Source organism: Lithobates pipiens, unplaced genomic scaffold (assembly GCF_037356315.1).
Source record: "Lithobates pipiens isolate NorthernLeopardFrog02 unplaced genomic scaffold, aLitPip1_a1.2 Scaffold_16, whole genome shotgun sequence".
In the NCBI taxonomy this organism is placed as follows: domain Eukaryota; kingdom Metazoa; phylum Chordata; class Amphibia; order Anura; family Ranidae; genus Lithobates; species Lithobates pipiens.
The window spans coordinates 195,559,105-195,582,384 of NW_027507748.1; the positions used below are offsets into that span (position 1 = coordinate 195,559,105).

At 39.6% G+C, this 23,280-nt stretch overlaps 1 protein-coding gene across 1 annotated transcript in view; it reads left to right on the forward strand.

Moving 5' to 3' along the window:
- Positions 1–23,280, forward strand: part of LOC143982287 (cyclic AMP receptor-like protein A) — a 933,494-nt gene that overhangs the window by 805,411 nt on the left and 104,803 nt on the right. Inside the window, exon 10 of the mRNA XM_077480869.1 lies at positions 13,402–13,449. Coding sequence (XP_077336995.1) covers positions 13,402–13,449 — 48 coding nt within the window. The remainder of the gene's footprint in view (positions 1–13,401; positions 13,450–23,280) is intronic.

Consider the following 23,280-nt stretch of genomic DNA (forward strand, 5'->3'; position numbering starts at 1 on the left):
ACACTCCCACCACCATGCTTGGCTGTAGGCAAGACACACTTGTCTTCGTACTCCTCACCTGGTTGCCACCAGACACGCTTGACACCATTTGAACCAAATAATTTTATCTTGGTTCCATCAGACTACAGGGTATGGTTCCAGTAATCCATGTCCTTAGTCTGCTTCTCTTCAGCAAACTGTTTGTAGGCTTTCTTGTGCATCATCTTTAGAAGAGGCTTCCTTCTGGGATGACAGCTATGCAGACCAGTTTGATGCAGTGTGCTGTATATGGTCTGAGCACTGACAGGCTGACTCCCCACCCCTTCAACCCCTGCAGCAATGCTGGCAGCACTCATATGTCTAGTTCCCAAAGACAACCTCTGGATATGATGTTGAACACGTTCACTCAACTTCTTTGGTCAACCATGGCCAGGCCTGTTCTGAGTGGAGCCTGTCCTGTTAAACCGCTCTATGGTCTTGGCCACCATGCTGCAGCTCCATTTCAGGGTTTTGGGAATCTTTTTACAGCCTAAGACATCTTTATGTAGAGCAACAATTATTTTTTTCAGATCATCAGAGTGAACTTCCAGTGACCAGTATGAGAGAGTCATAACACCAAAATATAACACACCTGCTCCCCATTCACACCTGAGACCTTGTAAAACTAACAAGTTACATGACACCGGGGAAGGAAAATGGCCAATTGCACCCAATTTGGACATTTTCACTTAGGGGTGTAATCACTTTTGTTGCCAGTGGTTTAGACATTAATGGATGTGTGTTGAGTTCGTTTGAGGGGACAGCAAATTTACACTGTTTTACAAGCTGTACACTCACTACTTTACATTGTAGTAAAGTGTCCTTTCTTCAGTGTTGTCGCATGAAAAGATATAATAACATATTTACAAAAATGTGAGGGGTTTACTCACTTTTGGAGATACTGTAGTACAGACTTCCAACATGCCTTTCACCCATGTTGAAGACATAACACCACTGGTGTGATTGGGTCTATTTCAGGGACTCTTCTAAACTGAATCTTATGAAAACAGCTTCAGAAAGAGGTGGAGAATCTATATTATTTGCTAATGCATCCTCAAAATGGTCTTGCCATTACTCTTAGTTTCAGCTCACTCTTTTTTTAACCAGTTATAGACTAAAGGTGTGTGTTACACCATAAAAAACATCAACAATGTACGCAGTATATATATATGCTGTATGCTCTGTCTATATACCCCTCCTGGCATTCTCCTGCAGCTTCTTTCACTTGCAAATCCCAGCTATCAACATGATAGCCAAGTCTTGCTTTGTACAACAGCAGCAGCTGCAATACTGTTTAAAGCAGGGGTAGACAACCTTGGAGAAGTGGAGATCTACTTGAACAACAATTTTTTAACCAGTTGCTGACTGAAATTATTGCTATCAGCCATAACCCTGGTATTGTTTTCTCAGCCGACAGCTGGCTTTCTCTTAAAAGCGTATCGAGCAGCTCATGAGCCGCTGGGAAGCTTTTCGAAGTGGTGGGGGGGAACCCCTCCCACCACTCACCGGTGATTCTCTGGCTTACTGATTCCGCCGGCTCACTCCAGAAATTATCTGATGGTCCCGTCAGCTGGTCACACAGGTGATTAAAGAGTAGATCTGCTTGATCGTCTCTGTGGCCTTGGAGGACTGAAGCAACATCATGATGTCACCTCTGGCCCATGGTGGAAGTAAACAAGTTTTGTTTTTTTAAAGCAAAAGATTAAAAAAAAGTCTTGACCTTTTGCTTTTAAAGGTAAAAAGGAGATTTGGGGTCTTTTTGACCCAAGATCCCTTTATAAAGAGGATCTGTCATCCTTATTTCTATTACAAGGGATGATTTCATTCCTTGTAATAGGAATAAAAGTGATAAAAAGAATAAAAAGAATAAAAGGGATAGTGAAAAAATTAGAAAAAACGTGTCCCCATCCCTGCGTACTTACACGCAGCAGCAAACACATACGTAAGTTGTGCATGCATATGTAAACAGTGTTTGCACCACACATGTAAGGTATTGCCACAAATCTTAGAGTGAGAACAATAATTCTAGTTGTAGGCCTCTTCTGTAACTCTAAACAGGTAACCTGTAAAGGCGTTTAAAATGTTGCCTATGGAGATTAGAAGTTAGAAGTACCATAGTTTGTCGCCATTCCACGTGTGTGCACAACTTTAAGGCATGACATGTTAGGTATCTATTTACTCTGCATATTATCATCTTTCATATCATACAAAAAATTGGAGGATATATTGTTTTTTTTTTTTTTTAATTCATTTAAATTCGTTTTCTTCCAAAAAAATTGCCTTTGAAAAACCGCTGTGCAAACACAGCTAGACATAAAAAATTTGCAATGATCACCATTTTATTCCCTAGGGTCTCTGCTAAAATAAAAGACTTAATGTTTAGGGGTTATAAGTAATTTTCTAGCAACAAATATTGATTTAAATTTGTTAGCAAAAAGTGACAGAAAAGGCCTGGTCTTCAAGTGGAGGAGATAACCCAACAGGGCCCCAGTAAAAAGTGAGGAAAGGTTGAAGAGTTTAGGGGGTAAGTATCGGAGTACATTTCCTTCTCTCAAGTAGCTACCCCTATATTGCAAAATAAATTCTGATGTCGCTGGCAGGTTACACACACATTGGCATTGTAGGCAGCAGCCTGAAATTTCCTATTTAAGCCCTCATTAAACCTTAATTAAAACCTTTAAAGAGTAATTCCACTTTTGCTGAGAACAAAACAATCCCCTCTGGATGATCAATGTGTATTGCAAATTTTTTCAAGAAAATTTCTGCTCTGAAGAAAAAGCAGTTTGTTCCATTATGTCTTTTGGATATGAATTCTGAATCGGAGTGACTAATTCATTTTATTCAGCTGGTACACAGAAGTGATTAACCACTAGGGAGTATCTCACCAAAATAAATTTTTTGTTGTTGTAGAGGATGCCTAAAACCTGGCTAGTATCTGAGTGCAGAGTTCTTCATCCAAGCACAGAATCCCTCTAAGTTGCATTGCAGTGAATTTTACAGAAAATTATAGTACTGCAGTTTGAAAAGGAAAGATGGTTTTAATAACATTACATTTCTATATGGCTTGAGTAGCAATTGAATGTTCTATTTATTTTTTCACAAAAGTGGAATTACCCTTTAAGCAGTCCTATTTAGCTCCTTCCAGTTCTCATCATAGCTATAATTTCCCTGCTGATTTTTTCACTATTTCAGTTTTTTTGGTAATGTTAAAACTCGTGTTTTGTTTTCATTAGTTGTGTTAGTCTTTTTTTTTTTTTTGTGCGGTATTAAAAAAGCATAACATTGAAAAAAGTTAAGTCCACTAATAACTTTGCAATGCTTTGTACACAAATTACAATTTTTGTGTCCTTATAAATGGGACAATTTATAAATTAAAATGTTATGTTTTAACTACAAAAATGCAAGTTGTTTTAAAACCAAAATGGTACTGGTGATTTGCATGGGGTTTCCCTGAAGGGTCTAAGGGTCTGGTATGGAATTTACCTGGGGAGAACTCCACACAGTTTTTTATGTTTGTTTTTTTGCATGGGATGCCCCTTGACATCCATACCAGTTCCTAACCAAGGTGAGGGTCTAGCATGTATTTTTAGACGGAAGACCACGCTGTTTTTTTTTCATTGATTGTGTAGGTTGCCTTATTAACATCTATATTTGACCCTCATCTCAGATAAAGGTCAAAAGTAAGGAATCCCCGATTGTTTATTCCCCTAGGCATGTTATTTAGAGTACCTTTGCAGTTTTAACGCCTTCCTGGCCGGGCTATAGCAGATTGACAGACGGGCTGGCCTTTTGTCCTTCAGAATGGATGTCATATGACGTCCTCTCAGAAGGTGCCTCTCGCTGGGCCACGCAGCAGCACGATCTGTCACCGGCTATGTCCACCGGACACAGCCGATGACTGATCAGTGTACTGGTTCGTTGCCGGTACCATGTTACTGCTGTGACCAACCACAGCAGATCACATGACAGTTGTAAACAATGGATGGCTTCCTTTCATGCCATCCATTGTGTACAATTTTGTTGCTAGCATTAATTGGTCAGTGTGATCACATTGTACAGACAGGGCCAATCACAGCCCATCTGTACCATGTGATTAGGTCTGGTCAATCACAGCTAATCACAACAAAACAAACCCGAATTAATCCGTTTCATTTAGTAAAATGCTTGCTTATGCAATGAAATTCACTGGTATAAGAAATCATCTATAAAATAAAATAAATAAAAACCCTAGAGTAGAACAATGCTACTATGAAAACATAATATTGCTCTGGTCACAGTGTGTTAAAAAAAGAAAATCCTAAAAAAAAGGAAAAATTTAAAAAAATAAAGTATACTTTTTTTTTTCCCAGTGTCCCTAATCCCTGAAACACCAGTTATATGATGATGCTGTACTACTACACTGGTGACAGTATATATATAAAAAAAATTCACTTTAACTTCAAAAAACTTGCCATGCCTCTTATTATATACCTTGGACTGTCAACTTTCCGAGAAGGGGTCATTTAGGGGATTTTTGTACTATCCTGACATTTATGGGCCTCAAGAACCGCCCTGTACCATCAGTACATCAGGATTGAACAATTTTAAGATATGCTGTATACCATATATACTATAATTTGTGGACTATTTTCACCAAACAGAATTTTTTTCTTTGCTTTCGTACATGTTCTCCAGTGCAGTGTCCAGCATCCCCCTTTCTCCATGCAATTTTTTGACAGTCCCATGGCTATTAGCCTAGAAAATTACCATTACTGTTTTTTTACATTTGACTTCAATAGGGTTCAGATTCAGCACCCGAACATAACTCATATTCTGCAAACCTGCCTCCAACCAAACCCAGATATGTTGGCTCATCCATTACGTGTGTTATGCCACATGCTATTGTGCATCATTTTGGTTTTAAATAAAGTTTACACTTCAGTGATGAATTATGAGGGTGAACCTAAGATTTTAGGGACATGGTTTGATAGGGACAAGCCTCAATAATAATATGGTCCTCCAGACAAAAACCACTGTCTTGGCCTTAATAATAAGACACTAAACTGAGGAATACACATGCATGCATATTATCACAAAAACCCAGCAAAATAGTCTGGTATGCCCATCAATACTACATGTATAATTGAAGTGGAAGAGTGAGAAAAGGAAGGAAACAATATTTCAGTAATGTTCAAGAGTTGGCAAAAGCAAAACGATAGAAATAACTGAGATAAAGTGATAGAATGAGGGAGAGAAAAGGGGAAAAAATGCAGGGTTCAAGTGCAAGGAATGGTCTGGGATGACAGCAGTTAGGGTAGGGGAAAAAGGGGAGGAAAGAGGATGTGAATATGAAAGAAGCGGGGTCCACAGAGGCCACTCAAGAAAGCCCTGAAAGGTGGCTGAGAAAAGTTGTTGTTGGTGTTCAAACCTGCAAAAGATGTGGGATTTAACAGGAGGAAGTAAAGTATTCCAACCAGGGTTGCCAGATTTAGAGTGCTAAAGCAGTTTAACACTGCTTAGGGACATCCTTTATCTGCCTGTGGAGAAGGGCTTCTTGGTGGTCTTTATGAACAATAATTTGTAATACTGTGTTACTCATTGTGTATCCATGGGCAACGAACCATTGGGCATCCACCATATATGGATCATATTGCCTTTTCAGGGTACCCTCTGAAACAAAATGCTGGATAAGTAGGATGCGCTCTTCCTTGAACCTGAACTAAGCAGTATGCCTCCAGAGAGTTGTGAGGAGAATGACACTTCTAGCCACATATCCACTGGCACAACTTTAGATCCTCCTCCTGCTTACATTTTGGTCTCAGCAGGGATTGACTGCTTGAGTATTCCTGATACTGAAACGAGGGTGGCCGGTAACTAATTCCGGAGGATCTGGGAGAGCAGCAGACAATGAGTTGTATGTGCAGGTCCTTGATGACAACGAGGGCATTAGTGAATTGAGGTCTGAAGCTCAGCAGCCTGCTACGCAGCACTCCCCTTCGCCTCCCCAAATTTAACACTGCACCCAAGGCAGTTTCCTTTCCTCACAACCACTGCTAGCAGTGTAGCAATTTAACTGAAGCTTTGAAATTATAGTAAATGCTTGCAAATCTAATGAACATTCCCTGGTTATAGGATGAGCCTCAGAGAATTATTGTGCAGGAGGTCCCTTCAATGCCTAAAAGAATAAGTATAACCATGCAGTATCACTGTAAGTTTGACATGGTGTCAACAGTATTATTCAATATACAGAAATTGCATCTACAGTATGTCACCTATATCTGCATCTACAATATGTCACCTATATTATCTGCTTCTACAATATGTCACCTATAGGCCTACCCTTAATTTTCTTATATAAATCAGTTGAAAAGCAATCAGTTTATTCACAGTGATAGCACATTAACATGGGCTAAATGCGACTCTGAAGATAGTGGGTTTTATTCCCCGTCTGATACCTGTCATCTACTTTCTGATTATTTACTGCAGTATACTATAATTATGTGCTCTCCTTCTCAGTCATCCTATTATCTATTGTAGCATGTGTCGAGTAACACTATAATCTGTTTACCTTGTAGTGCCCCTTTAATGTGATAATTGATTATATGCCTCCTCACTTCTAGGTACGCTCTGCTGATGTCAGTCATTTCACAGGTTTTATATAGCAGCTAGAGATAACTGTTTTACTTGCAGGAAAAAGAAATAAGCACATGCAAATGCAGCAAATCTACTACTACATCATTCATAAAACAGTAAAATAAACACTAAAAGCTCACAGGTGATGTTTGTTATCACAAAAAATAACAAAAAAGCATCTGTGGAAAGGCTGAGCTTCTCAAAACTATGCTAAAAAGCTTAATAAACTGTAGTTTTAATGCTGCCCTATCAATAAGTTTACAGGTTTACATGAATAAATTCCTGTTATGTCGTAGTATACAACAACAATTTTATTTGTAATAAAAAGATATATCTTACAAAAAAAAATTGTCTTTTTAACTTTTATTGTGCCTAGGCATGAGAGGTGCGATTTACTAAAATGATGCCATTAGTTCGCTGTGGGAAATAGTAATCATTTCCCAAGTTTTAAGATTGTGCATAGACACGAGATGTGCGATTTAGTAAAATTAGGCCATTAGTTCGCTGCGGGAAATAGTAAGCATTTCCCAAGTTCTGCCCTATCCCAGCCATCAAAAGTTTGTTTTGTCCATTAAATAATTTTATCCACAAATTGGATTACAGTTTGGTGTAATTATTATGCTGTGTGTATAACAACATACAATATCTTGCTGTTCTCTATGTGGTAATGGCACAGAGGCTACTCCAGTGATGGTGAACCTTGGCACCCAAGATGTTTTGGAACTACTTTCCCCATGATGCTCATGCACTCTGCAGTGTAGTTGTGCATCATGGGAAATTATGTAGTTCCAAAACATCTGGGGTGCCAAGGTTTGCCATCACTGGACACTATAGCAACTGTCTACCATTTTGCAAGTTGCAACAGTTTACCTCCTGCAGGACTGTACAGACTGTACAGTGGAAGAACTGCATAGACTGTACCGTGGAAATTCTTGTCTAAGCAGTACATTTATTTCTAACAGCAATTGCACATGTTTCTTTGTGGGGAAATCTTAAGCTTTGCATGGAAACACATGAGTTTAGAAGCTGTTGCATGTTAAAGAGGAAGTAAACCCCGGCCGATTTTTTCTTATTTTTCAAATTTTAACATACAATAGCTCATTACAAGATATAATAGATAGAAATTGGCCTAAAGAGAGGTCTGCAAATACCTTTTTTAGGGTCTTTAGATTATCTTAATTACTGGGTATTGGCCGCTCCATTGTATGTGCTGTTTGCTGAATCCTTTCTGGACATCACTTACGCTTTTACTCTGTATCCCTTAAGAAATCCTGTGCATGCGCCGTAGCGCCCTATCAGGAATGAGATAAACACTGCAGCATCGCGAGACTTCTCCTCTGTGCCGTTCAGAGGGGAAGCTCAGCCACAGAAATTTCCCGACATGCAGCTAATACAGAAATGGCACACTTTAGGTGCCGTTAATGAATGGTCCAACTGCGCAGTCGCGCATTACGTCATCTAAGAGTAAAATACTATTTCCTTGGAAAAGACAGCAGTAAGTACACTTTCACAGGCAACGATCAGCTGCCTCTGTTATCTACTTTATGAACAGATAAACTTGTCGAGGAGGGTTTACAGCCACTTTAAACATTTATAAGGTTCATGGAGTGTATTTTTTTAAAAATTGCAGAGCTATTCCTCCTGTGAAACTGCATATACATACGTTCTGAGCAAATAGGGGCACAATCAAATGTTATTAGAATAGTTCCCCTCCAGGTCAAATGTTATTCATGCAGGCTAAAGTGAATAAGGAAAACATCACATTATGGCCACTAGATAGAGCTGATGATCATATAAAATGACTACTTCTTCGCAGTGCTAACCATAATACTAAAATTGTTTTGATGATAAACTGCTACAACCATATATGTACAGAAAAGTAATATAAGCAGCCTTTCAAGAGGTAATTTACAAGGAAAATTATCTAGCTAAAAACTTCTTGTATTATGTAGAAAAATGTCTCTCAAGAGGAAAGTGTGCAAATTACAATTGTCTATACTGTTGATATGATATTTTCAATGCTCAGAGGTAAATGGAGACCAGATCTGAAATTTGTGTTAACCAGTTGCTGACCGCCTTCTGCAGATTTACTGCTACAGGATGGCCGCTGTGTGCAAAATTTACATATATATATATATATATATATATATATATATATAATATTATATATATATATGTGATTCTGCATTTCCTAGTAGGGGGCGCATGCCTGCCTGCCTGTGCTGTGACCGCTGGCACCCAGTGATTGGCTCTGAGCTTCCTTGAACAACAGCTCTGTGAGTGTTAACAACACTTATAAGTCGCTAATCACCACTATTAGTAGTATGAAAAAAAAAAAAATACACATAGGCACATATTCAACCCCTTGATCGCCCAAGATATTAACCCCTAACTGCCCAGTGTCATTAGTACAGTGGCAGTGCATATTCGCATTGATCACTGTAATAATTCCACTGGTGATATTTATGGCAGCTAGTTCCCCCCAGCGTCAGTTAGTGTCAGATTGTCTGCCGCACTATCACAGTCCCATTATAAGTAGCTGATTGCCACCATTAGTAGTAAAAAAGTTAAATAAAAACAACAGTATAGAGGTCATATTTTTACCAAAGACACCTAGGAGAATACATTTTGGCCAAAATTTATTAAGAGATTAGAATTTTATTTATTTATTTTTTAAATAAAAAGAACGCTCTATTTGTGTAAAAAAAAAATTATATAAATTTAATTTGGGTACGTCATTGCATGACTGCACAGTTTCAGTTAAATGAGTGCAGTGCCTCATAGCTAAAAATGGCCTGGTCATGAAGGGGATAAAACCTTCCGGAGCTGAAGTGGCTAAAAATAAAAATCTTCATCGGAAAAAATGACATCTGCAACTAAGTAGCACTTCCCAGCCATTTGGAGGACTGGCAGATTGTCATAATTGAACAAAACAATGTTCTTTTAGCATGGGGTGCCATGGCATTGAGGTTGAACAAGCTGAGCATTTCAGGTTTCTTTAACTATAAATAAAAAACACAGACCTCTTAAAGAAAATTATAAAGGACCCCCCTCTTATATTTCATTCTAAAAACTTTGAATTATGCAGTTTAGTTCTTGAGGAGCTATGTTTCAAAATACATGTGGGTAAAATGTCACAGTTTACCATCTTTATAAACTGATTACTGGCTCTGATGGTAAAAAAAAAGAAGAAAAAAAAAAAAGACGCAAACAAAGATTTTTTGTCTATTCTGTATAGAGTATCATGAAAACCCACAGCTAAATAAGGAGGAGTGGTCATAGTTAGGTTTCCTGAACTATTGGGTCCAAGAATAGCTTTTACCTATACCCTCCTGTAGTTAGTTTTATAGGTATAACATGCTGGGCTGTCGCCTAGTACTTCAGGAGAACACTGTGAGTAATAATACGTTCTTTACAACTACCACTGACATATCCAACAGCCACTCAACCATTTGAACCTACTGGAAATGCAGTACAAGCAGTGCACATTCAAAGCCTCTTCCCTTGCTGAATCCAACAACAGAAAATATGCCTACACACTGCTAATCCATAAAAGTCGTTTTATAAGGATAAAAGTAACACTTCTGAAAATCACACTACGCTTATCAGCTTCCAAAGGCCTCAGTCGTTGCTATACTACCACATTGTTCTTTACCATTACTATATGAGGAAATGGCAGACATTACAACTAAGTTTGTGTGTCTTTAGTAGTATTGAAGGAAAACCCTAAATAGGAGGTGAAACCTAATATCTAACTTTTAAAATACTCTAAAGCCTTCAAGGGAGTCCTGGAGGAAGGAGAGGAAGTGATGGACAGAGGGACGGCATGACAATGTGGACAGCCACATTCATGCATGGGGATAGGAAAAGTCGTTCCCTTTAAGAAAAGGGAGGTGGCCAGAGAAGGGAGGCTCGCGGGGTTGGGAATGAACAGGAGAGGGGGAAGTGACCTCAGTCTGTGAGTGGGGGAGAGAGAGATTCCCACCCTCCCCTGTTTTGGTTATAAAAGAGTGGGGCTGTCAAGACAGCCCAGCAGTGTTGGGTCTTTGGAGGAGGAGAAGATGGCTGTTATATACATATAACATGGTTGGTTCTCAGGTACTTTCCAGTTATGAGGGATTAACCAGGAAGGGATAAAAGGTAGGTCACTGCGAAGGTTGAGCACCGTCTCAGAGTCGGAGACTGGAGGCCTAATGTTTAAAAGTGTTGGTCCAAGTGTTGACCATGGTGTGTGTCTTTGCCCTCGAAGACCCCAAAAAAGTATATGTATATATATATATATATATATATATATATATATATATATATATATATATATATATATATATATATATATATATATATATATATATAGTTAGTTAGTTAACGGTTATTTAAATTTTTTTTTAAAAAGCTATTCATTTTATTTATGGTAATTAGTAATAAAAGGCTGTCAGGCCATTTACTCCAAAAAATTGTCACGTCATTTGTGGGGGACTTGTAGGGGTTTAGAGTATGTATCACAGGTTGGTAAGAGAATGTGAATGTCCTGCATATGTCATGTTTTAAAAAAAAAAGAAAAACAGTGTCTGTGTTTTTTTACATGTCTTTACATGGCCACTTTATTAGGTACACCTTGCTAGTACCCGGTTGGACTCCCTTTTGCATTCAGAACTGCCTTAATTTTTCATGCCATAAGTTCAACAATGTTTTGGAAATATTCCTCAGAGATTTTGGTCCATATTGACATGATAGCATCATGCAGTTGCTACAGATTTTTCAGCTGCAAATCTGTGATGTGAATCTCCCATTCCACCACATTCCAAAGGTTTAGGCTATTGGATTGAGATCTGGTGACTGTGGAGGCCATTGGAGCACGGCAAACTCATTGTCATGTTCAAGAAAACAGTTTGCCTTAATCTGAGCTTTGTGACATAGTGCATTATCCTGCTGGAAGGAGCCATCAGAAGATGGGTACACTGTAGTCATAAAGGGATGGACATGGTCAGCAACAATACGCAGGCAGGCTGTGGCGTTTAAACGACGCTGAATTGATACTAAGGGGTCCAAAGTGTGGCAAGAATATATATCCCCCACACCATTACACCACCACCAGCAGCCTGAACCATTGATACAAGGCAGGATGGATCCATGCTTTTATGTTGTTTATGCCAAATTCTGATCTTACCATCTGAATGTTGCAGCTGAAATCGAGACTCCTCAGACCAGGCAACAATTTTCCAATCTTCTATTGTCTAATTTTGGTGAGCTTATGAGAATTGTAGCCTCAGTTTCCTGTTCACAGTTGACAAGAGTGGTACCCAGTGTGGTCTTCTGCTGCTGTAGCCCATCTGCTTCAAGGTTTGATGTGTAGTGCATTCAGAGAGGGTATTCTGCATGGCTTGGTTGTAACGAGTGCTTATTTGAGTTACTGTTACCTTTCTATCATCTCAAACCCATTCTTCTCTGAACATCAAGGCATTTTTGTCCGCACTCACTGGATATTTTCTCTTTTTTGGACCATTATCTGTAAACCCTAGAGATGGCTGCGCATGAAAATCCAAGTAGATCAGCAGTTTTTGAAATACTCAGACCAACCCATCTGACACCAACAACTATGCCACGTTCAAAGTCACTTAAATCCCCTTTCTTCCCCATTGGGATGCTCGGTTTGAACTTTGGCAAGCCATCCTCATCACATATAGATGCCTAAATGCATTGATTTGATGCCATGTGATTGGCTAATTAGAAAATTGTGTTACCAAGCAATTGAACATGTGTACCTTATAAAGGGGCCGGTAAGTGTATATGCAGTAAAAAGTCTCATATAAAGTTGTTTTTATAAGGAAGCCCAAATTTAGCTACAAGCGACAACCTATTTCCTGGACTTTTTTTATTGACATTCCTCTGGTTGGCTGGATCTCTGTTATTTTCTACAGCCCACGCATTAAATCATCTGGGATGTTATATCATCTGGAATGAGAATAAGAGTAGGAAGGGACCAGCAAAGCCCTGGAACAGGTACCTACTCCTGGTCACTGGGATAGACGACCATTGAACACAAGGAGTAGATGACACTACAGCACTACAGGGATTGACAGTTTCCCGAACCAAGGACTAAAAAACATTTTTATGAAATATATTTCCTTACTCACTTACTTAACTTTATTTATTTTGTCTGAAAACTACTATTGTAGCTAAGGCAGAGCTTAGAATCCCTCCAAAGAGTTACATGTTACTGCCCTGGTTCTTTTTAAAAGCAAGTTCCCTTTGGGTTCACACTACTGCGGGGGGAGATCCGGATGTGATTCGCACCGCAAATCACATCCGATCTCCGTAGCGATGCGAGTTCAGCCATACAGATGGTATGGCTGAATTCGCATCGCTCCCGCAGCAAACTCGCACGGGACCCTTTTTTTGGTCCGCAACAGAATCGGATCGCATGGGGGTTCACACCATGCGATCCGATTCCTGTGCGAGTCGGCAGATCGCACTGCGATATGCGGACGGATCTGGGGGTGTCATTAACATAACATTGACACTCCCAGCCGTCCGCATAGGGCAGTGTGAACTGCCGGCGGGAGGTGTGCGATGCGGGAAAACGCAGCGGATTCGCGGCGTTCCCGTATCGCAGCGGTGTGAACCCGGCCTTAGGTGAGTAAAGATAACAATCAGATTAGTAAGAGAAAGCATTAAGAATTTTTTTCTATATAAACCAAATAGATTTTCTGGATATTGGCATTGGCTTCTTCTTGTTCACATGTATTAAATTTCCTGCAACTTGCCTTCTAGGTCATCACGTGGTCCGGAACCTATGACCCAGGAAGGGAAAGGACCAAGGTAATCTGTTTTTTTTTTTATTCAAAAAGATAATTATACAATCATTTCTCTGTTTTTAATTGCATTCCAGACAAGACAGCTTGACAGTAAAAACAATACTGTCTGAGTGATTTAGGGCCGGTTCACACTGCGGGCGATGCGAGGCGACACGACTTGCCTCGTCGCGATCTGACAAGTCACCCCCGTTCTGTACAATGGAACCGTTCTGAGAGGAGCGACTCGAGTCGCTCCGACTCAGAAAAAAGGTTCCTGTACTACTTTTGGGCAACCTCGGGGCGACTTGCATTGACTTCTATACAGAAGTAATTTGCAAGTCGCCGCTGAGGTCGCGGCAGGTCGCGGCGAGGCAAGTCGGTGTCGCCTCGCATCGCACGCAGTGTGAACCGGCCCTTACTGTATGTACATTGCAAGGATTTCAACAAACTTTGTTGCAGATTCCTACCTTTTGTTATTCTGAAGGATTAGCTGTTTGTTTCTCTGTGTCCATGTGCACAGTGAATGTGAATGGGAGTGGTTTTATATTTATCAATCAGCTGCTGCACCTGCAGGGTTCTAATGAGGAAAGTGGTCGGGTCTGAATCCCTTTAGACATGATTCCCTTTAAGAGTATTTCACCAGAAATTACATTTTTGTTGCAGGGGATGCCAAAAATCGGACTTGTATCTTAGTGCAGACTTCTTGGAAAATCAGGGAGCCAGTCACACAAGTGGCCAAGACCATACAGCAGTTTAACAGGACAGGTTCCACTCAGAACAGGCCTTGCCATGGTCGACCAAAGACGTTGAGTGCGCGTGCTCAGCGTCATATCCAAAGGTTGCCTTTGGGAAATAGACACATGAGTGCTGCCAGCACTGCTGCAGAGGTTGAAGGGGAGGGGAGTCAGCCTGTCAGTGCTCAGACCATATGCAGCACGCTGCATCAAATTGGTCTGCATGGCTGTCATCCCAGAAGGCAACCTCTTCGCCTCTTCTAAAGATGATGCACAAGAAAGCCTGCAAACAGTTTGCTGAAAAGAAGCAGACTAAGGACATGGATTACTGGAACCATGCCCTGTGGTCTGATTAGACCAAGATAAACTTATTTGGTTCAGATGGTGTCAAGCGTGTGTGGGGGCAACCAGATGAGGAGTACAAAGACAAGTGTATCTTGCCTACAGTCAATCATGGTGGTGGGAGTGTCATGGTCTAGGGCTGCACAAGTGCTGCCGCTACTGGGGAGCTACAGTTCATTGAGGGAACCATGAATGCAAACATGTACTGTGACATACTAAAGCAGAGCATGATCCCGTCCCTTCTGAGACTGGGCCACAGGGCAGTAATCCAACATGATAATTACCCCAAACACATCTCCAAGAAGACCACTGCCTTCCTAAAGAAGCTGAGGATAAAGGTGATGGACTGGCCAAGCATGTCTCCAGACCTAAACCCTATTGAGCATCTGTGGGGCATCCTCAAACAGAAAGTGTAGGAGCGCAAGGTCTCTAACATCCACCAGCTCTGTGATGTCGTCATGGAGGAGTGGAAGAGGACTCCACTGGCAACCTGTGAAGCTCTGGTGAACTCCATGCCCAAGAAGGTTAAGGCAGTGCTGGAAAATAATGGGGGCCACACAGAATATTGAGACTTTGGGCCCAATTTGGACATTTTCACTTAGGGGTGTACTCACTTTTGTTGCCAGCGTTTTAGGCATGGCTGTGTTGCCCCTATTTATCATTAGCTGAACTTAAAGATCTACAACTTTTTCTATGTACCCAAAAGGCCTATTTCTCTCAAATATTGTTCACAAATATTGTTCACAAATCTGTGTTAAGCCTCATAGCCCACACGGTCGGAGATCCCGACAACCAAATCTGTCGGATTTTGTCCGATGGATCTTGTCCGAAACTGTTGCATACACATGGTCGGACAAAGTTGTCGGAAAATCCGATCTTTCAGAACATGATGGCGTAATTTCGTTACGAGTGGGACTATGTTCAGGCTAGTAGCCAATAGCTTTGATGTAGGAATTTGATCTGAGCATGCGTGGCACTTTGTCCGATCGGAATTCTCTACACATGATCGGAGTATGTCCGATTGGACCAGTTTGTCGGAAAATATTTCCAGCAAGTTGGAAAATTTGGTCCGACGGATATTCCGACGGAAACAGTCTGATGCATACCACACACAGTCGGATTATCTGACAAAACGGTCAGATAGGACACATTCCGACGGATTCTCCGACCGTGTGTCCAAGGGCAAACACACAATGGGATTTTCCGATGGGAAATGTGTGATGACAGGCTGTTGGCAGAAAATCTGACCATGTGTATGCTACGTTGGCCGATTTTTGTCAGATTTTCTGCGGACAAATGTTGGCTAGCAGGTTTTAAAAATTTTCGTGGACAAATGTCTGTTGTCGGATTTTCTGAGCGTGTGTAAATAAGTCTGTCGGACAAAAGTCCAAAGTACAAACACGCATGCTCGGAAGCAAGGACAAGCCTGAAGTGGTCGGTCTTGTAAACTAGCGTTCGTAATAGAGAATTAACATTCATGACGTGGCAAATTATGAAATCTCGAAAAATTCAGCGCGCATTCTCTTTTTATTTAATGGGATAATAATGAAGCTGCTTTGCTGGTGATACTGATGGAGTTATTGCAAACTAATTTTCAAAGGCTTTTTTTTCTAGTAATATCAAGAATAATAATATTATTTTTTTTTTTTTGGGGGGGGGCAAGTTACCACAACACCATTATCCCGTAGTTTTTAAGATCAAAGATACAACTATGTTGGTGTCCCTTGTCAATTTTACATTGTATTTTTTTAAATGTAACTGCTTACTCCCAAACTGCCATTTGAAGTAAAACACATAGCCAAGTATTATTCTACACAGTTTTTTTATTGTGCATTAAAAAAAGAGAACAAATAAAATTAGACATGCTATCTGCCAGTAGAACTTAACCAAAAAGTACATTCTATGCATCTAAAAATATAGAAAATATAACAAATCAAATCATTATTCAACCAAAAAAATTATGTCAAAGCAATAACTCCAAGGCCAATTATAAATAACACTTTATCTCCTCCGATTCTGCAACATGTCTGGTTGATGAACGGCCGTTCAAAAAAGAACTGAAAAGCGCAAAATGAAAAGCGCGAATCAACACTCACCAAACTTCTATTAACACGAAATTAGCAGGAGGAGCCCAAAGGGTGGCGCTAAAGAGCTGAAAAAACATGTAGTATGTCGCTATGTTCATGATTGTTGGCCAACAATTGTGTGCCGTGTGTATGCTAGACAAGTTTGGGCCAACGCCCTTCAGCGATGCATAGTAGTCCATTATGCTTTGCCTTTGCAGGGAATGAAAGAGGAAGTAAACTCATCAGGGTTTTCTTTCATCTTTAAAGGTTTTTTAGAGGAGGGTCAGAGGATGATAGCATTTGTAGGCATTACTGGGGATGCTGGTATGTGGACACCTAAGTATTTTAACACATTGGGTTGCCAAGAGAAGGACAATTGACCTTGTAGGATTGTTTCAGCCCTGTTGGTGGAGAGATATCAAGTGCTTCTGACTACAGTTTTAAACTTTGAACCCACTACCAAGCCCAAAGCCTTGAAATTCAGATAGTGAAGAAATTAAAGCTTCCAATGGGCTGGGCACAGAATAGAAAGTTATCAACTTATAGTAGCATTTTGATTGTTGGGAGTGTAAGATAATGCCCTGATTAGCAGGTTGTTGCATATTATGTTGGCTAAGTGCTTGATAGCCAGAATATATAGATATGTAAAATGGGGTCAGCCTTGTCTTGTACCATTGCCAATTGAAATCTTGAGATAGGCACAGGCCAGTTACTCAAACAAAACTGTTCCAAAATGTTATGGAGGGGTTGAGGGAGGCCTATTTGGTCAAGAATGGCCTGCAGGAAGTCCCAATTAAGCACCTTTTCCGTATGTATTGATAATAGGCATAATGGGGAATTGCGAGATATAGTATATAGGATAAGAGGTAAATGTATTCCTCTGCTTCATGGCCAGAAACAAAGGCAATTTGTGCTCAATGAATGAGAGAGGGGGTATGTTTTTTAAGTCTGTCAGTCAGGAGTTTAACATACATTTTAAGTTCCACATTTATTAAGGAAATCGACCTATAGCTGGCACAGCATGAGGTGTCTTTGTTTTCCTTGGGGATTATGGTAAAATGGCCCTCTTGGGGGAATAGGCAGTTAGGGGATATTGCATTAAAGGTTGTTTCTAAAATGGATAAGAGTGCCACTGCTTATAAGAAGGCTGTCTGTGTCAGGACCAGGGCTGGGTTTAAATAGTAACAGTTATTTCAGCAGCTGTGACTAGAGAAGACAGGTCTTCTTTCACGTCTGTGTCAATGTGGGAAGGGGGATTTTTTGAACATATTCGGCTGAAGACCAAATGTTATAAAGGTTTAAGCAATTGGAGTGGACTGCGTACTTTGCGAAATATAGTTGCACTCTGCAAGTGCAGTTGCTCCAGAGCTTAGTAAATGAGCTAAAGCTTTACTTTGCAAAAAATACCCAATCACATGCACATCACGCTTCCTTGCACATGATTGGATTATGGAGGTCCGCAGAGCTTCTGCTCAATTACTAAGCTCTGGAGCAACTGCACTTGCAAAGTGCACAGTCTATTTGCATTTAGTAAATCAACCCAAAGTCTTTGAGAGGTGCAAGATGTGCCAGACATGGACTAGTTGGAGATAGTGTAAGCATTAACCTAGTGTGTTGAAGGACCAAAAATAATCCTGAGGTTTCTTAACAGTAGTGTCTAGATATGGGTCCATAACAAAATTAAATTCCCTTTATATCGCTAGCAACCCCTCAGGTATATTCTCTAGTTTTTCCAATATGGCATATTGTGACCTTACATGCCATACCGATTAGGGAGATAAACATTGGATAAAGTAAAGATCTTGGAGTAGCGCATACCTTTAAGAAAGATAAAAAACTCTTGGGCTTAATGTACATGGGACGTTTTAAAACCTCTCCTGAAGGATTTAACTTGACAGATAGTAACCGACGTTTAAAAAATGTCTTTGCCGCGTTTACATACCGTGTTTAGCCACGTTTGCATTTAGAAGTGTTTTTGTTTCTTTCCAAATAGTCAAAAATGTATCTCCATTAAAAACATTTGTAAACGAAACACTGCTAAATGCGATATACTGCATTTACAAGTTGTTGCAGGCATTTGGCGTTTCCATTGCCTCTGAATATCCCTCCTGAACACATTTTTTTGCTTTCCAAAAAATGCTTCTAAACTCAGCTGCCTAGAAACCACTATAAACGACCCTGTGCAAACGTACTGATAAGATAACATGGAGGAGAGTTCAGGGGCAGCTGAAAAAAATGCCCAACTGCTCCTAAACATCTGTTTACCAGCAGCAGTGTACATGAAGCCTTAAACATCTTTGAGTACATCGGTAAGGACAAAGGGGATGTATGGTGGATAGCAATTTATCCTTGCTTTGACTTTTAGATTTTTAATGCTTAATACAATTCTCTTCCAAATAAATATATTATTATTATTATTAACCCATCCACTGCTAACACTGCTGAATTTCCCAGGGTTAAAATGATAATCTTGCGGAAAGATGATCTATATTCAACACTTCTGGGAGGGTTAGATGCCGATGTTACCCCTGTATCACTACAGCATACAATAGTACTATAGGGTCCCAGCAGAAGAAATCACTGAGTACAGGCATACTGCACTTCTAAGTAAACAATGGGGTTTATTTACTAAAGCTTGAAAGTGCAAAATCAGGCTCATTGCTGCATAGAAACCAATGAGCTTCTAACCCCAGATTGTTCAATTAAGCTTTGGCAATAAAACCTGGAAGCTCATTGGTTTCTAGGCAGCAGTGAGCTTGATTTTGCACGTTCCAGCTTTAGTAAATAAACATCATTGTGTACTTAAAAGTGGGGTATGCCTGCACATCGGTGGAAGAGTGAAAGATAATGAAGGGCAACAGGATAGGTAAGTATTGGATGTTTGTTTTATATTCATAATGTTGTCAATAGTCCACTGATAATCTCACTGATGACTGTTAGGCAGCTTTTGCACACTGAAAAGTAACTATAGTCACCTTGGGTCTGGACTTGAAGCTCCACACCAAAATGTTTGGATCCAAAATGAAGCTCATTTCTAACACACAATGAGTAAAAAAGCCAATGCATTTCTTTTGAGAGCTATGTAACAGCACTTCTTGGTCCATTCACGTTGTATGCTTACGCTTTCTATCAAACCCAGTCACACATACCTCTAAGCCCCCAGCTTAGACCCCACCCTCCAGCTTCCTGTTGTATATGCTTCATTACTTTGCCCGCTGTCATTCACATACATTATTTGAATGTTCTGCCTATACCCACATCCTCCTTCACAATCCACTCCTCTCCAGCTCCCTCCTGGTGAGACTGGCACCCTTTTTGGCAATTTAAACACAAAACATCAGTACAATTGGTTGCTGTTTAAACCAGTTTCTGAACTTTGCTGTCTTAATGTGTTATCACACTATCAAACTTTTTGTCCTTTCACGATCTACACTGAACCCTCATCGCTATGAATTCTCCAGGCACCAGGTCCCTAACTGGATTTTACCAACCACAGAGGAAACTGATAAAACAGTTTCCTCCAAATTAAATAATCCTCCTGGAGCCTATCAACCTGTCTATTTGAGAATCCTGGGTGACAATCACTAGGACAGGGGTCCGTACTGTCACAATAAAAAAAAAAAAAATATATATATATATATATATATATATATATATATATATATATATATATATATATATATATATATATATACACACAGTATCTCACAAAAAATGAGTACACCCCTCACATTTTTGTAAATGTTTTATTATATCTTTTCATGTGAGAACACTGAAGAAATGACACTTTGCTACAATATAAAGTAGTGAGTGCACAGCCTGTATAACAGTGCAAATTTGCTGTCCCCTCAAAATAACTCAACACACATCCATTAATGTCTAAACCGCTGACAACAAAAGTGAAACTGTGTAAACACACAGTTTCCGGTTCTCTGAGCGGAGAACTGACTGATCGTCTGTTCACACAGAGTATAAACAGCGATCTGTTAGTTTCCCTGCACAGTCCCCTCCCCCCTTCAGTTAGAACCTCAAACTAGGACACACATTAACCCCTTCACTGCCAGTGACATTTTTACAGTAATAAATGCATTTTTAATTGCCTTGATCGCTGTAATAATGCCAATAGTCCCAAAAATGTGTCAAAATTGTCCGACGTGTTCGCCATAATGTCGCAGTCATGATAAAAATTGCTGATCACCGCCATTACTAGTTAAAAAAAATTTATAAAAATGCCATAACACTATCCCCTATTTTGTAGACGCTATAACTTTTGCGCAAACCAATCAATATACGCTTATTGCGATTTTTTTTTTTTACCAAAAATATATAGAAGAATGCGTATTGGCCTAAACTGAGGAAAAAAGTTTTTTTTATATATTTTTGGGGGATATTTATTGTAGCAAAAAGGAAAAAACAATGTTTTTTTTTCAAAATTGTCGTTCTTTTTTTGTTTATAGCACAAAAAATAAAAACAGAGAGGTGATGAAATACCACCAAAAGAAAGCTCTATTTGTGAGGAAAAATAGGACATCAATTTTGTTTGGGAGCCACGTCGCACGATCGCGCAATTGTCAGCTAAAGCGACGCAGTGCCAAATCTCAAAAAGTTCTCCGGTCTTTGGCCAACCAAATGGTCCGGGTCTGAAGCGTTTAAATTAATCCTCAAAAATACAATTTGCCTAATAATTGCAACTTGCCTAATTGTGCACAAAATGTATATTCCTTCACAAGTCTCATGCCTCACATGTATACAGGCATACCCAACTTTTAAGTACACAATGGGGTTTATTTACTAAAGCTGGAAAGTGCTAAATCAGGTTCATTTCTGCATAGAAACCAATGAGCTTCTAACCACAGCTTGGTCAATTAAGCTTTGCTAATAAAACCTGGAAGCTCATTGGTTTCTATGCAGAAGCGAGCCTGATTTTGCACTTTCTAGCTTTAGTAAATGAACCCCATTGTGTACTTAAAAATGGGGTATGCCTGTATTCCTTCACAACTCTAATGCTTCACAGTTCTTTTTCAACTGCTCGTCTTTTCCAGTTAACTATATCATATCCTGAGTCTCTATATAGTACATCTACATACAATATATACATAAACATCTGGTTTTATTTAAAAATAGTAATGCTTTAAAAAAAAAGGAAAGTTATGAAAATCGTTCAAACTTGCTTTTTGGTTTGGCAGTATGAATCTTGGATATCTAGGCTCCACCTGATTTGATGGTTGGATCAGAATTGGATATGATCTTTTTGTTCTTCCCTATTTCTGAGGCAACAGCAATGTCACACTATTAAAGTAAGGAAAAAACCTACAGACAGGATCAACAGGTCATAGATCCGGTGGTCAGGCTATGGACATTCAAATAGATTCTTACCATCAATAAATTAGCTTTAAAACAAGCCTTTAATGTTATAAACAGATGCTGAAAATGCATCTCATCTCCCATTGCTTCTTTTGCATGCACTACTTTTGGAAAAGTATTGCAAATGTATTGCATGGTAGTTTTGCAAAAAACCATACTGCATTTGTGACCTGCATTTGGGGTGTACTTAACATTGCACTGACACCCGCTTCAGATCACATGGGCAGTGCACTTTGAATGCGTTGTGGTAAGCGTGCACAGAATGGGGGTTTCCTGAACCACGTTCTAGTGTGAGCAGGTCCTTAAAGGTCTTTTACTGCTTGTTAACATTATATTAGTACTTTATTTCCATAGTAAGGCACTGACCCACAAGAAGCATGGAGATTCGGACTGGGCAGAATCCGCACCTGGCATTTTTAAAGGGAGGTTAGCAGGGACAGACCCCATATTCTCTGTGGGTTTTCTTTGAATTGACATATCCAAATATTCCAACATGCACATTATTACACCTCAGTAAAAACAGATACATGTCCACAAACTGGCTAGTTCAAAGTAGGTAAATTAATGGAAGGGCATAACTTTATATATGGATCAAGATACAATATTTGTTCCAAATGCTTTAGTTAGTAAATGACCCCTTTGTTATTTGGATTCTATTGATGAAAAGTGGAACTCTTAGTTTTGTTAAATAGTTAATAAAACATTTCTTCTGCTGATTTTATAAAGCATCTGGTAATCAAGCTTACCTAAATTGAACTCACAAATAATTTTTTTTTTCATGGTGATTATATGGAAAACATGTTATTTTTCCATGAGTGAACATGCTGGCAGACAAGTAAGATCAGTTCGCTGTGTACTTTACACACAGGATTTGCTGCAAGTGCCAGCAGCAGACCTCCTCTGGAGTCTTTCTAGCTTTCCCTTTGGTACATTGAGGGGAATTTATCAAAACTAGAGCAGCCAGAATCTGAAGCAGATGTGCATTACAATTATAAACTGAATTTCTATCAGCACAAATAAACTTAAACTTGGTGACAATAAACATTAAAAAACCTGTGCAAAATGACAACAAAAGTGCAAATTTGCAAAATACCCCGCCCCCACCTGGCTGCTGCTAACACAGAAAATGTGTCGAATTCACATTAGTTGAATATATACCAAAACAGTGCTGCGCTGGCTATCATATAAATGTGCGGATAATACGATTAATACTAAATCAATTTTACCTGCAAAAAAAAATGTGCAAAATACAATGTGTAAAACGTACAGTTGCAGTGCAAAATAGGGTGTAAAACTACACCTCCACCAAATTGCTGCTAGTGCCTGATCAAATGAACTGTGCAGCTCTGC